The sequence below is a fragment of the Agelaius phoeniceus genome, chromosome 12 (genome assembly GCF_051311805.1).
Source record: "Agelaius phoeniceus isolate bAgePho1 chromosome 12, bAgePho1.hap1, whole genome shotgun sequence".
NCBI classification, from domain to species: Eukaryota; Metazoa; Chordata; class Aves; order Passeriformes; family Icteridae; genus Agelaius; species Agelaius phoeniceus.
The window spans coordinates 13714208-13731765 of NC_135276.1; the positions used below are offsets into that span (position 1 = coordinate 13714208).

General features: G+C 39.7%; 1 protein-coding gene across 5 annotated transcripts in view; it reads right to left on the reverse strand.

Moving 5' to 3' along the window:
- The window catches only part of PHAF1 (phagophore assembly factor 1), a 36596-nt gene that overhangs the window by 13057 nt on the left and 5981 nt on the right, over nt 1-17558 (reverse strand). For all 5 annotated transcript variants that reach the window (XR_013183976.1, XR_013183975.1, XM_077184866.1 and 2 more), the window contains 6 exons: nt 14345-14428; nt 9670-9713; nt 9298-9377; nt 4750-4844; nt 2168-2265; nt 493-605 (listed from right to left, as the gene is read on the reverse strand). Coding sequence is in view for 3 of the 5 variants with exons in the window: in XM_077184866.1 (XP_077040981.1) it covers nt 493-605; nt 2168-2265; nt 4750-4844; nt 9298-9377; nt 9670-9713; nt 14345-14428 (514 nt within the window). In the remaining 2 variants the exon portion in view is untranslated. The remainder of the gene's footprint in view (nt 1-492; nt 606-2167; nt 2266-4749; nt 4845-9297; nt 9378-9669; nt 9714-14344; nt 14429-17558) is intronic.

Below are 17558 nucleotides of genomic sequence, written 5' to 3' on the forward strand. Positions count from 1 at the left end.
GAACTGAATGGGAAGTGCAGTTTAATGCTGCAGCATTAATGTAGTCACTTGCTAGCATTTTTAAAAGCCTTCCAGATTTAATCACAAAAATATCAACACCATACAGCTCCCTGGAATGTCAGAAAAAGCACACATACACAAGGTTTCTTGGTTTGTCATGGGTTTTTTTAGTGATGTACTGGGAACAGTGATGTGTTTTCTTCTACATACATCTGGAGACAAATTCAATTTCTGCAAACATATTCTAAGGACTTGGAACATGTGAGGCCTCCAGTTCCCAGTAATTTCTCCAGGGTTAGGAAAACGCAGCATTGAGCAGGTTCATCTTCAAAAGGATTTAACTGGCTTTTGTTCCAATAATTCAAAGCAAGGTAGATAGAACACTTTGAAATCCCTTACTAGATCATCACAAATAACCTGTGCTTAATTTACACAGGTTTACCCTTTCCCTGAGGGGAACAAGCACTGCAATGTTCTGAGTTTCTCCAATACCTGCAGTGAGTAGGCGAAGCCGTAAACCTGAGGGTCCAGTTCCATCACGCAGAACATCAACATTCTCAGCATACACATTCCCAAGGAAACAGCTGAGAGGCATCAAGGGAGCCCTGAAACCAATCAAACAAAAGGTGCACAGGATTTGCTTCACCTTCAAATTTTCCTCTAACAAGCTGGTACCAGTTCACTGGAACAGAGCACATTAATTTTGACAAAGCCGCATGTAACCGAGACTTAAAAGTTGTATTAAACAGAAGGATCAGAAAGTGTGGGGGAAAAGGAAGAGGAACAAGATAGCACTCAAATGCAAGGTCTTTACCATTGATGAAAAAACCAGCAAGTTTCAAAGACTCCAGGAATTAAGGAATTATAGAAACTGTACCTAGGCTTTGGATATTGCGTATGAGGAAATGTCAGCTCAGATTTCTCTCAGGGAAAATGAAATTGTGGAGTGTTTAGAGCTAACTAAATTCTTATCTAGGTATATCACCCAAATGCAGCAAAAGAGCTTTCTCTGTGATGCTCCCACTGCTCTTTGGAAGGTACTTCATAGCCCAGAACATGAAATCAGTTTATGCAGGTACACCCAAGACAACTGTGCTTCTTTACTAGGGAAGTTCTCAATTTAATTCAACACCAATATTATTTTAGAAAATAATCACAGTCCCAAGTGAGATATTTTTAATGGAAAGCCTATTTTCTGTGTATCAGCCTGTATGTGCTCCCTAAAATTCCTTGTTCTTGTGCTCCTCCTCTGGGTGAATGACAAGCTAGAAGTTGGGCTTTGAGCTCTCTCACACACACACAACAGAGCCCCATGCAACAATCAGTGCTTTCACTAAAGCTCACCATGTCACAGATGGGCACAGACAACAGCACTTTTCTCAAGTGCACTTATTTCTAATTAAGAGACAATGTCTGCATAAACTAAGCTCCCTCCCTTCTGAGCAGTAATCCAAGGATGTATTTATCTCCTGGCCTTAAAACTCAGCTGTCTCTGAGAAAAATACCCTCTTATCACTTGGGGTATTTCTAAGATTAGGTATCTTGGAATCCTAGAATGATTTGGGTTGGAAAGGAACTTAAAGAACACCAAATTTTAGCCCCTCTGCCATGGGCAGAGACTCCTTCCACTAGGCCAGGTTGCTCAAAGCCCCATCCAGCCTGGCCTTTAAGATAATAAGCTCAGTCAGGTATCTGCAAATCATTGAACATATGGCAGATTATGTATATGGCATATTTTATTAGTTTTGTTTAGCAAGAGAGTTTAAGACCCTTGATAGGGCCCTCCCATGACACACATATTCTCAATATCCTACAACCTTACAGACTGCCTACACCAAGTCTGATTTGCTTAGGAAGAGGTCATCAGCACAAACAAAATCTAGAGGAAGAACAGCCTTAACATGTGTTACTAAACCCACAATGTTCCCTCCTTTAATTCATTTTCAGGTCAATTCAACTTGCCTACTACAGCTGAACCGAGCTCATTTTACAGCAACATAAATCAAACCAACATTTGATTATAAGAGCTGAGGACAACACCTACAGAAATCTAAAGTATCTAAAGGCATTCTGAAGATCCAAAGTGAACTAAAAAAATATACTATTCTATTTAGCAATGGCAAAGCACCAAATAAGTGATGGAAAGAGCAGGAGCAGCTGCACATACTTGGTGTCCTGCAGGCTGTTCCCGTTGTAGATGTACATGCGTTTCACAGTCGCGCCGTGCGGGATTTGCAGAGAGGCCAGACCATGGGCAAAGTTAGGCTGGGGAAACACAAAATCACTCTTGTTATACACCACAGCAGACACTTCAGCTTCAGAAGACACTTTCAGACACTTCAGGTCAGAAATTGCTTTAGAGATGCTGTATATGCTTACCAATTCAAGCAAGTCTGCAGCAAAAGACAAGGGAGCAAAATAACAGAAAACCCAACCTTCTAGGTGGTGTTTCTATTCCACCCCTCCTGGATTCCTGAACAGGGGTGAAACACTCAGCATGTTTATTCATCAAAAGATGCCACTAGTCTGACAATTAGTCACTGTGTGAACTGAGAATTCAAGTTTTTCCTTGGTTTGATCATGGCCAGCTAGCAATTTCCAAGTATTTGTACTGATACACTGTATTTAAGGTCTAAAAAGTCATCTGTCTTAAAGGAAAACTTCCTTTTTTTGTCTCCCACTGCATTAATTTCTGCCTTTTAACATTTTTGCTGGTTTCCAAGATGCCTTATATGATGAACAGAAACTTGTTCATTAAATAGATTTTCCACTCTTATCCCCACATTCTTACACATACTGTTTTGACATGGATTTGAGTGCTCTCATCAAATAGAAAGCATGTTAAGGAAGTCAGATTGACTCTTACTGTACTAGAAGAATGAATTTCTTTCAATTCTGAATGTGACAGGACATACAAGACCAATAACATACTTTGTTGTCACCAGACAGAAAAAAACCCTATCTTTGTCACAAGCAGTCAACAAAAACAAGATGCACAATATGCAAACTATTACCTGGTCTACTTTAGCAGGCATCACATAAGGTAAACACACACACAAAAAATTCTTAGGAAAAACATTAACCTAGAACAATAACTTTCAGTGCTGTAGATATTAAGAAAGGAACCTCTATTACTTGGCAAATCTAGAGATGTCCCGATTTCAATTCTCATCCTGAATTTGCCTGGAACATTAATACCTTTTTCTTCCTAAAGCAGTCAGACTTCAGATTACTGAAGTGAGCAAAGGTTTTTGTGTTCTCACCTGCAGCTTGTTTCTAGCTATACAATAAACCCCTAAGTTTTCTTCATAGTTTTTCCATTTCCAGAAAAGCAGAAGATTACACTGCTTTGCAAAGTAGCTTAGCATTCCTATATGATCTTCCCTGAATTTGACAGATTTTGACAGATTCAAATTTGACTTCACTCTGCAATCTTTTCTAATGTTCCTCTCTAAAAACTTCCACAAAGACTTGTCTTCCCTGTGGACTGTTTCATACTGCTATGTTTTCAAAACAATCCTACTTTTACCTGTTCCTGGGGAGACTTTGCCATTACACTCTTTGCAAATAACATTTTACTAACCTCACTAGAGCAACTGAATGAGACACTTGGAGAATGTAAAATTACTTTCTGCACTGTTCCATCAGTTTGATTTTAACATCTTTTAGATAGTCCTGCAAGGAGCAGGGAGTTGGTCTCAATGATGCCCCTACAGGTTCCTTCCAACTTGAAATATTTTATGATCTTTTCAAATCTTTGGTGAAACAATTGACTTCCTCAGTAGTTTGGCTATTTCATTCACCAATGCCCTGGGAACTCTTGCATGAAAAGAAGCTGCTCTTTGTTGGGGCATTCTTTTTGTTTGCCTTATTAGGCTTCTATTCACCTTCCAATCTGAAACCCAACTGACCTTCACTACTGCTGAACAATAACTTCCCCTGGTTACCCCCTGTGACATGTCAACCACAACCACTAAAGCACTAAGCTGTGACAAAGAACATGTGTCATCATGTGGGTTGATTTCTTCTTTGTTTTGGCTCTTTATGTGCTCCTTTATTTTAATGCTTTTTAACGGGTCAACGCAGATGAGACAACTGAGAGCATTTCCACCTTCACACAAACCAAGTTATACATACATTTTCATTAGTACAGAAGGAAACCACAGAGGACCTGATCTTGTTTCCACTTTAGACGGGAATTTCCAAAGATTTCAGAGAATGCAGTAATGCATTTAATTATTCAGTAACTCATCTAAACATTTGGTGAATATGCAAACAGGCATTACGAATAAAACTCATTCATTTGGCTTGCTAGAAGCACTCATACTGAAGGACACTTAAAGAAGAAAATGTATTTTATGAAGTCTATCCTACTTTAGTTGCATAATCACTTCAATGAGATTCAAAAATATCTGATAAAAGAACAGCCTCCCAGTAGATTGCTTAATATTTATGTATTTGCATAGACAGCACTCATATTTTTAGACAACTCCTTTTACCAACAGAATTGCTAGTCCCAGTTCATGATGCAAGCAAAACCCCTAATCATATGCCTTTTGTCAACAGGAAGTAAATTTTTAACTTTGGGATGGTTACATAGCATTAATAAGAACAAAACAGAGGAGTTCAATTCCTTCCAAAATACTGGTTTCTTTTGTTTGCAAAAGACAGCAAGACACAATGTAGGTGATACTCTGCAAGTACCACAGAGGCAAAAAGACCATCCATTAACTAAGAATGATTGCTGACCTCGTACTTCGGGGTTTCAGTCCAGGAGTCCAACTGAAAAGAAAACGACAGTCCTCTGAAATTGAGGTGAAAGAGTTGCTCAGCTGAGTTATACACTAGAAGGGAAAAGAAAGTAAAAACAGAGTTACCAAAATAATCTAAGACTTCTCCAGTTCATATCTAACAGCACCTTCATCACCTCAATGAATCTCAGAACGCAGGAGGAACACAATTACACCGGACCATAACAGCTTTGCTTTTAATTTCATGCAGTAAAAATACAGCAATAAGGGAAACCATAGATTCATTGCAGTTCCCTCTGCAAGCCTGCAGGCACTAACCTATCCCTAACAATACAATTATACCTTAATATCTCTAAAGTAGTTTAAATAGCCACTGTTGGCACAAAACAATTCTGTTCATTGTTATGTAAAACATTGTACAGTGTTAACCAGAAAGGCTTTGAGAGAGGTGTGCACAAACACTGATAATTTCCTCTTTCACACATGGGGAGTTCAAAGGAGAGCTCACCCTGTGACCTGCATTTCCACCTCTCCTCCCAAGAGGAGCTCCCATGCCCCAGTCAGCTCCTGCATTCCCGGGTAACGCTGACACAGCCCAAGGAGGAAATGCTTCAGACACACAGGTCCTAGACCATTTACACTGATAATTAAAAATAGCATCACCAGAAACAGCAGCCAACCAGTCAGCTCCCACAAAGAGCACTAATAAATTAGAGCACGCACAGACTTCCAGCTGTCACCACATCACGAGATGTCCTGATTCATTGCAATCAATTGCACAACATCAACTATGAAAACAATAACTGTCGTCCCAGTACTTACTCTAACAAGACATACTGTTTTCTGAGACTGTGGAAAGATTAAAAAACAATCCCAGAAGACTGAGAGCTTGGGAACTGTTTTAGGATTGATTTTACAAACTCCAACCTGTGCCCAGTAGCCACTGGGGGAACAGAGTGTTCTAGCAACACACAGGATCTGACAGCTTGAAAACACCAGAGGCTTAAAACAATAAAGAAACCCTCTAAAAGAGAAGCTGCTTTCTTCCACTTTACCAAAGGAATACCAAAGGCTCAAAATTCCCTTTTTTCTTACAATGTTAAATTTAAAATGACATAGCATAGAGAGAAAATGCATATAAAGAAATATTTTATTCCCTCCCTCCCACAATGTCTTTCAAATGTTCAACTTAAAAGACATATCACAGGGTATCTGGACAATGCCAGGCCACCCAGGATAGAAAAAAAATAGTTGAGCAATAAGCATTAAACTTTCAAAAGTTATCATTTGCCTTTTCTACAGAATGTGCTGGCTAAGAGTCTTTTCCACGCTTGTCACTGAAAGGAAAACGTGTGGAGAGAGGGAAATGTTTTGATCGGCAGGAAAATTATACAAATCTCTCTCATGTGATAAATTATGATACATCTTTTCCAAAGCCCACAGCCAGCTGGAGAACTATTTTTCCCCTAGTCATGCCAAGTGTGATATCTGATTATACAAATTGCATCAGTTCCCATCCCCTGCAATGTTTGTTGATGCTTGGGTTTAAAGGGCAAGGAGTTTTTTTATTCTTGGAAAGTTCTCTCATGTCTCCCTCAAAACCATAGATCACAACCACATGACTGAACAAGGTAAGGATTTTTTTGTATTAAAGGTACCCTGCTAATTCCATTCAAAATTGCTGACAGAAGCAAAAAGACTGCTTCTTTGCTGCTGCACTCTGGGTTGAGGATAGGGAGGAGGTCTGCCTTCCAGGAAGGCAGCAGAGTGTGACCAGCTGGGAAATATTTCTGTAGAGCTGACAGGACAAAACCACCAACACCAGCAAGGCTGCAAAATGGACACAGCTTAACTAAAAGGAGAGGCAGATCCAAAGTCAATTCTTACTGGTATCAAGCACAAGACTTCTCTGGCACCTTAGGGGAAGGTGAAGTCAGAGAGAGCCAGAGCACAGCAACGCCTCCATGCTTGCAAGGCCTTTGGTAGGTGGGAAGGAGGACTTTTTGTTCTACCTTATGACTTGAGTCCAGCCCCACAGCCCTGGTCCTTGCTGAATGGCACTTTGGCACAAAGCCACATCCATGAGGACTCAGGACAGGATGAGGTTTCAATAGAGCCACTGGCAAAAGCAAGCCCTTCCCAGCAGGAGGTCAGGTCAGAGAATCATGGAAATGTGGGATAAAAATCTTGGCTTTGATGAAGCTCTTGACCTCCAAAGTGGTTGTATTTCAATAAAGCCCCATGACAAAGGTACTGCAATGTTTCAAACTAACATTAGCCAAAAAGTAATGAAGCTGATTGATTTTTCTGATGACTCTTCTTTTTTAAAACCACTGATCTGGCAAAACCAAAAATGCTCACTGAAGGTTGGTTTCAACACAAAACTGTTGCTAACCTTTTGAAATTTATTTTGAAACTAGCACTGTATCCTGTTGCAGGAAAGTTCTGCTGCAACCACCTTGGTTTGAAGTGAAAGATAACATTCTGAGTGAAATTCTAGTGGAGGTTAGTTAACAGAGATAAAAACAAAAGTTTGAAGTGCTTGCATTGGTGGTTTGGAGGAGCATTAGCACAGAGAAGTAAAGGGGTGGTTATATTCCTTTCATTCATGAAACCTAGTATTTAGTGCTTTGGTCACATTAAGAGGAAGGTTTCTCCTCCCATCCCAGCTCTAATTTTTATGGGACATGAAAACACCATCACCATCCTTCCCCACGCTGAAAACCATTCTCCTTCTTCACCTTTCTGTTTCAGAAAAGCCAAAGGAAAAAAAGAGTTATCAAAAACTTGAGTTGCATAATACAGTTCAAACTGTTTGTGACAGGCAGCTTAATACAGAGCATTTACTTCTGCTAAGTAGGCTGTAAATGGAAGAAGTATTTTTCCAATGAGGAAACTTGAATATACCAAGCAAATATACCAGTGAAATGGTAATAGAGGCCAGCATTTTAATAAATACATTTTCTTATCTACATGTCACCAGATGAAAAGACGTTATGAAAAACTATCACCAGATGAAGCAAGCATGCAAGTCTTCTTAATTGAATATGACAGATGCACAAGATCTGCAAATTCAGCACAAGGACATGTGGTGCCAAACTATGTTTTTAAGTGCTTGCATACAATTTTATGCAGTAATAAAATATGCCATCACTATCACAGGCAAAGCTTATGGCTGGATATGTATTTTTACAGTTCATAATACCACAATTTTGGAAGTGCTCCACTTCTACATAATTGCAAATAAAACATAATCACAGAATAAATAAAAATTATAACCCACCCAGGACATGGAACCACTTTTACCCTTTATTTCTACAGTTTCTTGTACATACCATTTCCATAATAGATCTAACCATAGAGTTCAGAGCTTCTGTCTAAGAGGAACTGTTAATGTGAGGACCAAAATTTAGAAAGGTTTATTCTGGTCCTTGGAGTATTACAGCTAGAAATGTTCCAAGCTTCATTTATCTCAATCTGATATTCAGCTACTACTGCAGGCTTTTATGCAATAATACTGCTCTACCCACATGACCCTCCCCAGTTAATAAATCCTGTTCTGTAATGTGTAAGAGATTGTCTGCAGAGACAAAGGCTGGATATGCAATCACCATCCATCACAAAGAACATTCGCCTGTTTGGGATCAGCCTGACTACTGCAAATGGACTGGCTTCAGCTAAAAATAGAAAATGAGCCTCTGAAAATGGTATCTTGACTATATGGAGGTAAAACTCTTCCTTGTTGTGCCAGTTTGTGGCTCCATTTCTTGAAAGTTCCCAGGCAGTTTAATTATAAAGTTCAAAAGTTTCTCCACTGGCTTATTTTCATGGCCTAGGAACCCCCTGAAATACACTCCTCGTTTTCATACACAAACAAGGAGCTTACAGACAGTCTTTTTCCTGCTCCAGAGAGGGGGAACAGCCAAGGGGCTGTGCAAGAGTCAGAGTGGGTTCAGCCAGGTGAAACAAACTTGTCCTGGCTCTGCTCATGCTGCACATTGACTGAGTGCCCACCTCCCCAGTGCCCCCAGTAGGGGAGGGGGCTCAGGGAGGTGTGAGCCAGTCACACACAGCTCATGTTTGCTCCTGCCTAGCAGGGGGGTAACACATTCACAGAGCATGGAGACTCAGCAAACAGCCCTGGCTGCCTCTGCACAGAGAGCTGCTCAAATGTCTGTGCTCATGGTATACACAATCCCTAAGGATGCTTGAGAGCTGACCATGCATAAGGACGTGTAACAACAACAAAGATCACAGTTTTCTGGTACTGGCAGTTCAAAACAGATCATTACTGACATCTGAATACACCACTCTGTGCCAGTGACTCTCTGCCCCACCATTTCCCTTTTAAAAAAGAGCCACAAGTGAAGTGACAATACATTTTAGATGATTTCCCAGCTGTAAGGATATGACCATTCTGGAACACAGCTCCAGATCATATGACAACAGAACTGCCTACACATTGCTCTAGGCAGACATACTGGAAAGGATTCCTAGAAAGAAGTCTGCCAGGCTAGGTGTGCTTCTCAGAAACTTTTTGGCTTACCTCCTGGATGTGTTGCTCCAAATGACTGATCAATTTGTTCTATGGTTGGAGCAATTGCCTGAGAGTTAAAATGGACACCACTGAAAAAGAAAACAGAGTTAATCTGCCTGAAGGAAGCCAAACAGATGCTACAAACATTTACTAATGGCAATACCACATCTAAATTTTAAGAAGTCTCCAAGACTGAAGAGTAAACTCATAATTTAACTGAGTGCCATGTTCAAGAAAGGATGATTATGCACACTCCTTCATGACAGCTATTTTTGATTTTTAAAATGAATAATAGAAAAAATGCATTCAGGACTTTAAAAAAGTGAGTAAAACCAGCCATTCTAACCAAGAGGAAATCATGGGAGGTCTTAAACCACTTACCAATATTTTAACTTCACCTTAGTCAAGTCATAAACTTCAATCACCTGAAACACAGGAAACAGAAACATTGCTATAGTTCAGATACTTGCAAATCATTACAGAGATAAATCCTTGTCAAAGGGCAAGACTAGCCAGTGCTGCTTGGTCCCCCTCTTACAGAACTCTGCCATGATAAACCACAGTGTCAGAGATCAAACTTCAAAAACTGACTCAACAACTGCACATCTGAAATAAGGGCTGAACAACCCTGGGTTCAGGAGAGAACCCCCATACCCCATGTATATCAGCATTGCCTGCAGGAAGAAATCCTGTCACTGACACATCAGGATCATGATTTCTACAAAGCTTACTCAAACAAATTCAAAGGAAAGCAAGGATTAGCTAATTAGGGAATCCTCTGATGAATGCCAATGGGCCATTCCCTGGGTTGCTCCTATTACCCTGAAGAATGCCTGTGAGGGCACAAAGGCCTTACACTGACTGCATTGCTGTAACTTTCCAGCTCTTCTAAAGTAAAAGATGAACACATCAAGGCTTAGCAGTAATATCCCATTTCAATTATAGTTTAGATATCTTGCAACCTCGCCAAGCATTACAGAAGACAATCAGAAAAACAGCCCACAAGGAATCAGGGCAAGCAGTAATATCCAGTTCTGATATTCAGAAAATGCTTTAAACCTCACTGAATATTCCAAGGAGATTTCCTCTCTGCAGAAAATATAAGATATGGATCCTTTGTTGTGAATACATTACTGCAAATATGCATCTGAGATCATATGACTTTTATGACTGCCAATGGATTTTGAGGCTATACTGGGCTTTAAGCAGATGATTTTTGGCAAGGAGCCATGGAAAAACACAAGCTTCTTCCACCTTACATACATGTTCCTGTGTCAGCAGGAAAAGAAAACACACACAGCTCATAACCACCATAAAGCAAAGGTAAAACATGATTTTTGTTTTGTATAATCCTCCAACAAATAATTGGCAGATTCTGGCAGGACGCACTCTTCAGCAAGAGAATAAAGCAGAATTTCCCAGGGAGCTTGCTACCAAGTGTGGCTTTAAAACCTAAAAATATCACCAGCTGAGGAGGAAGTCTTGGTTTTGGGAGATGCCCAGCAAATAACCCTAAATAAAACAACTTGCCATGTTTAAACCACTACTTCTATATATATTTAGAAAAAAAATAAATCAACATTTAATGGCATTTCAAAATATAAGCAACAAGTAGGGCACAAAGCAAGTAACAAATTAACATTTTGGCAGAACCAACAAGACAACAAACATCCTTCTTCTTAATAAAATACACTTGGAATTATGCTTCTTGGAAAAACCTAGTTATCTAGTATTTTAATTCAAGTGCAGTTGACAGGTCCAGATTTCCTTCACTGTTAAAGCCTATTAAAAAACAAAGGCTACTTTTATGAAAAGCTAGGACTGATTTTACTGGTTTTTTTAGTGCTCTTGCACATCTTTTCCCTCCACAAAATTTTTTCTGAAAATAGAGAGAACCAGCCCCACCCCAGATTTTGTTTTGCAGCCACTGCTGTGTGCACTGGGCACCCTCCTGAAGTTCTACCAAAACTGCACAGTGCAAGACAGAAGGATGAGCTGAACACCAGGAGCAGTGCACAAAGAACTGCAGGGGCACAAATGTGGTTCCCCCCAGGAGAAACACCCTGACAGCAGCCAACAGGCACCAGTTTGCCAACAGTCCTCTTCCCAAAACTCAAACAGATCAACTCAAATCAACATTTCTTTTTACCAACAGCACAGGAATAAACAAGTAAAACCTAGCAAAAATTCATGGCAGTCAAAGGATCTCATAAGTCATGAAACTCACAATGAAGACTAGGCCAGAGCACTTGAAAAAAATTCTTCTCTAAATTAAGCAGCTACACTGACAAAAGGACCAGTGTGATTCTGTGTGCAGAGAACATTCACTGAGACCAAGGACTGTTCACTGATGGGTTACTACACAGTTGCTTTAAATGAGTAAAAGCTGATGTTTCCTCACACTCACTGTTTTGATAATTACTACAAAGACTTACAAAAATGTTCAGGTGTCTGTTACCAGCAATAACAGACCAATGCTATGAAAGCCAACTCTGTCTCCACCTCAGAGGGAGGACACATGAGAGACCTTAATGCTAAAATTGCTTTCAGAATCTGGTCCTGGATCTACCAATTCACATCAGCAACATCTCCTGCAACACTCTGGCTACTGAAAGTGTCTTTCCCCTTCTCCCTGAAAAAGGGGAGGAAACTTCTTAGGAATATTGCTGACTTAATTCCTGCACCAGCTTCCTTGGAATTGCCAAGATTTTCCATCTTAGTAGCCTATATTTCAATCTCTTTCATAGTCAAATTTATTAGCAAGTGTGTATTAAAAAAAAAAAAAACACACACAAAGAATAAAGGCCTCCTGATTTTTCCAGTTTTGCTGCTGCTGAGCAACACTGAAAACACAGTCACACCCTCTTAAAAACAGGCATTATTTACTTTACACTACTGTATCTTTTTACAAGTGCTGTTGCTCACTTCTGAACTGATCCCATTGAATTTCTTCTAGAAAGCTTTCTGGACACTTTTACAAGTATGAGTTTTCATAGCACTGTATGCATTTACACAGCTTGACTATTCATAGTTCAAACAGAAGTATCATTAGACCACTGAACCACAACAAAATAGAAGAGATTGTTTCAAAAATAAAAATAATACAGGAAAAACAAACCTAGAAACACATACCAGAAGAGTTTGGGGTTTCTATTTTTTTCTTTAAAACTAGTTTTTAAATACAGACAAGCATGGATAAAAAGGCAAGAAATACAGAAAGGCAAGAAAAGCACTTGCTTGGTTCTTAGCACACTGGGTGTGACAAAATCAGACCCTCAGAAACTGGAGATGAAGATACATGGCATACATTGCTTACAGCACCTCAAAACCACTACAGGATTGCAACATTCCCCAGAAAAGCCAGTCAGCAAGCCATGTACTTGAAATGATTATGCCAACTTTGAATTCAGTCTCCTGCAGAATTACATCCAGTTAGAAAGATTCCATAAGCTGACAAAGAATTTTCAAGATATTCTCTTAAAAACTGTGGATCCACATACACAGTCTGAATAAGTAAATTCAAAAACTTGTTAAAAACAAGAATACCATTATTATAGAAAGACTTCATGAACAGAAACTACCATAAGGCAATTACAATTACAAACAGAAATTTGGGGGGAGTAGTGCTCAGTTGTCCCTCAGCTGAGCTCAATTTGCACTGAAAATTTTCTTCAAAATATGTATTTTTATAATATAAAAATTTTTAGAAAAATACAAGCATACCATGGTGTTACAGCCTATTCTTAGAGAAATAAGTATTTTCAACAAATAATCTGGGTTGCTATTCAACAATTTTTTATATATATATATATATAGCTTGAGTTTCAGCTGATATCACATGCTTCTCTCCTACAGTAATTTTTGGGATAAAGCAATGGCTGAACTTTGGAGAAGGGTATTTTTCTGCTGGTTTTATTTTAGATGTGAGTAAAGGGCAGAGGGCTCCACCTACCACTGTTCCAAACCCTGCAAGTATGGATGTGAGCACCATATTCCAGACTTACCTAAACTGTAAGCATTCAGTTTTTTACTATCACACTTAACTCCACACTTCTGCTTTCACGTGTCAAGCAGCACAGCAGTTAGAGCAGCTCACTCTCACCCAATTAGCCAAATCAACACCTGAACACTTCTGTCACAGAGAAATTGACACCCACCAGGTGAGAATCAGTGAGAATTATTCAGCACAGCTGCTCTGGCTGAAAGGACCACTCTGAATAACTAAGGAGTTACACACAGATATTTTAAAGGCTTCAGTTAAGAGGTTTTCAAAAATTTATACCCATGTAGTCATACCCCTACAGTCCCACAGCTGCCCACTTTGTATGGATAAAAAATACCCTTTCCATTACAGATACCTTGCAAGGATAAATGCCATGAGAAGGCATTGACCAGCCTGCCTTTTATTTTGCATCTTAACTACACTAAGCATGCTTGAGAGATGCACATCAACTCTTAGTCACCTAAAAGCACAAAAGCAGAACTGGAGACATCAATTGCAAGAATCAAAACCCATCCAGAACAAACTGGAGTCAGTGCAGGAGCCAACTGCTGACCAGAGGGCTGGATGTGGCTTCCTGGGGAGAATCACACACTCACAGCCACACAAGTACTCTGCAAAGCTAGCTAAAATGAAAACTATGAATAGGAGGAAGTTTAACTTCATAAATAAAATGGCAGCCTAGATAAAGGAACAACCTGGCCAGAAAACAAGACTGTCTGGTTTGCATTAATGATGATGTGATTTCAAACCCAAGGCTCAGCTTTAGCAAGGGCCTTGTGCACTTTCTGTGCCACTCAAGACAGGATGGGTGAGGCCACACTGCACCACCACACTTCTGTGGCACTTGTACATCCCCAGAGCACAGCTAAGGTGTCTTACTTCCAGAAACAAAGATTTAAATCCCAGACTGAAGAAATGCAGTTCACAATCACAGGGAGCACTCTACATAACACAAATTAAATGTCTACAGGAGCCACTTATGCTCTGCTAAGTGTCAATACATCCCAGGGTTTTGGTGTGCATTGTCTGCTTGCAGGAGGGGTGTTTTATTACCTTAAGTCTCTGATTGAAAGCATCAAACAGCAGTTTGATTCCATCCTGAGTCAGGTTAAGGATGAGGTCATGGCTAAGAGGTGACTGTAAAAGCAAAGAAAAAAGCTGTTAGGCTTCTAATTTCAAGAGTTCTTTAAGATATACATCACTGTAAAAGTATAAATTGGTTACTTTAGAACAACAAAACTACCTCAGAAAACAATCACTTGTTCAATGAATAAGCATAACTAAAATACATTTGGCCAAACCTCTTAAAACCTTCCATTTCCTTATGAAAAGAAATAGAAGTGCCTGTATAATATCTGTGCCCTGCAAAAACTCCTAAGAGTACTTTGTGCACTACTGTAAGTGGGGGGGAAAAAAAACCCCAACAAAACTCAAAACAATACAACTCCCAACCCCATTTAAAAAAAAGAAAAACAAACAAAACCCCACCTTGAAAATTAACATTCCCAGTTTAGCATCAGAGATTTCATCATCTAGGGACAGCCTCTGTTTCATTCTTGGTGCACAAAAATACCAAGGCTCCCATCAGACCCAGGCATGTGCTTGACAAAGAGATGGCTTTCCACTTCAAAAATCAAACTGTCACAGTCTTTTTCAGGCATCAAAAGGAAGGCTTCAGACTCTCATGTTGTGAATTTAGGTTTCCTTAGTTACTGTGAATCATAACAACTAAAGGCTTAATTTGCAGTCTGCTGGAGTCAATAGGAGACATTCCTCTGGCTTTGCTGGTGTCTGTATAGGCTCTACACCCCCCCCAGTCTGCTGGGGAAGCTGCTCCCTGCTCCACCAGGACAATGCACACAGACACAGTCACTTGGCCCCAGTTCAGCTTTTTGATCATGTACCATCTAAAGCACTTTTGCTTCAAAATGCTCTATCCCCCACAGCTGTCTCAGAGGAGAAAAAAGGTTGAATGGCAGGCAGGCAGCAAGATTCATGCCCTAGAACTGCACCAGGCAGTTTGCTAGCTAAAAAACAGAATGGGGATGGACAACTGGGGTAAATAAAGGCTTCTAAAGTGGACAGCCACACCATAGAGCCCTTTCATGAATTAAGCATAAGCTATCTTACTTTGCTCTACTCAGAGGAGCTCTGGGGTTTGACTGTCAAAAGCTCAATTCTCATCCTCAATTTCCTCACACCAGCACTGTCTTCTAGCCTTGACACTTTCTGAGCATTTCCATGTGCATGTCCCACCCCTTCCCAAACCATACAGCCAAGTAATCAGGTCCTAGACCTCACATCACACTAAGTTAAAATAAACCATGGGGCTTTCCATCCCCTGTGATGCAGATTTCCTGTTCCCCTGGATCACTGCAGCAGCTTTTCCTGAAGCTGGTCCAGTTTGAGCCCATCTTTCCTGAACACCAGTGAGCTGCTGGGTCAACTCTGTCCTAAATGAAACTTTCACAACAATTCACACAATGCCATCAACTGATGGCACCTCACTCTTGCTGACAAACTTGTATGGCTCTGTGTAGAACTGAAGCAGCACTGCAACAGAACTATAAGCTTGAGATAAAAAGGCCTAATGTTGATCATGACAGTCATTTTCTAATCCCTTATAAATCTAATTTAGAAAGGCTACAGACAGAGCAAAAAAACCTTGTAATCTGGCATTCAAATACACCAGCTGAGTTGTTCTGCTATGGGATATGCTCTGCATTTCATTGGTTTCTAAATAGTTTCCATAAGGTTATTCCAAAATTAATGAGAGCATTACAAGTACTTTTGAGTGGATGGAAAAAAAACCCCAAACATCTGAGGAAAAGCTTGATAATTAGTACAGCAAATAGCTTCTGTTCTATGCTGGCATATTTTCTAATACATGGAAAGATTCAAGGGCACAAATTTAGTTCATGTGACTTTCAATACACAAAACAGAACCTCAAGTATGAAAGATGATGCCAAGAAGCAACAGGAGAGACCTTCCTGAAGGAAGCACCACAGATCTGCAGTTATATTGCTGATCTACACAAAGATGCAGGAAAAACTGTTATCACTGAACAATCCCATCAACCACAATCCAGAGGAAGAAGCTCAGGAAAACAAAGGCAATTATTTTAGGCAATTAGGCAACCCCACTTAAACTGACCAAAAATGAGTTAAAATTCTCTTATTCACAGAAAAGGATTCATCAAGCTTTTTTGGCACAGTTCGGGCATCCCATTTATGTCAAGTTAAAGAGAACACCACAGGCAGATCTAATTGCATTTAATTGCCATATAAATTTTTGAAAGGAAATACTCACTGCTGGAGTTCCAGGATCAGAAATTCAAATTTAGAGATGCAACAGCTTTAAATAACATTTGATCACAGTGCTCAAAGGCATTCTTTTACAAGGCAAAGAGGAAAAACATGAAGGCTGTTCAGGTACAGTTTTTTGAGACAGAAGTTGTGCATGGCAAAGTTAATTTAAGGCTTTGAATCTTCTAAGAACTGAGCTCTTTGTGCTCAGCTGCTAATGAAATGCATGACACTCTGCACAAGGGTGAGGACAGAGCCAGACAGTCAAATGCAGGCCCTGAGTGGTGTGTGAAAAAAAAAATAGCAGGCAGTGAATTGCAATAATATACAGGAAAAAAAAATAATCATCAGAACTATTCCAGAGAGATTGGAAGAAATATTTTGTTAGACTATGCAGGTGCTAAAACATCTTTACACTTATTACATTTTGGGGAAAAAAAACCCCAAACCACTAAACCTGCCCTCTGCAACGAGAATAGAAGTTTAGTGTACACAGTCAAGAACAATGTAACTTTCCAAGAGGTGTAAAAAACCAAGGAGTGGTACACCTCTGTTTGCTAGCACTGAACCACTAATCCTTCTGTGATTCTACAATCTGAGTGGAACTGCAATCTCATAGGAATCTCATCATTTATCCAAACAATTCTAGAAATAATTCAAATGCACTGTGACAAGAAAAACTAAAACCCTACAAAGAATACAAAAAACAAGCAATGTGCTCACTGCCAGATGGATGCTCCCATGCATTAAGCACAAGGAGCCAGATTTGCAATTCAGTCATCAGAAAACCCATAAATCCACATGAAGTGATAAAAAAAAAAAGATAATTCATTTAGTAACATGAAATATGTATCCAGCACTGAACAGCAGAGTCAAGGTTGTTCTTAGCCATTCAGTACTCACTGCAAATGCACAAGGCCTGAATCCTTGTTTTGATACAAACTAACATTGTACACACTCT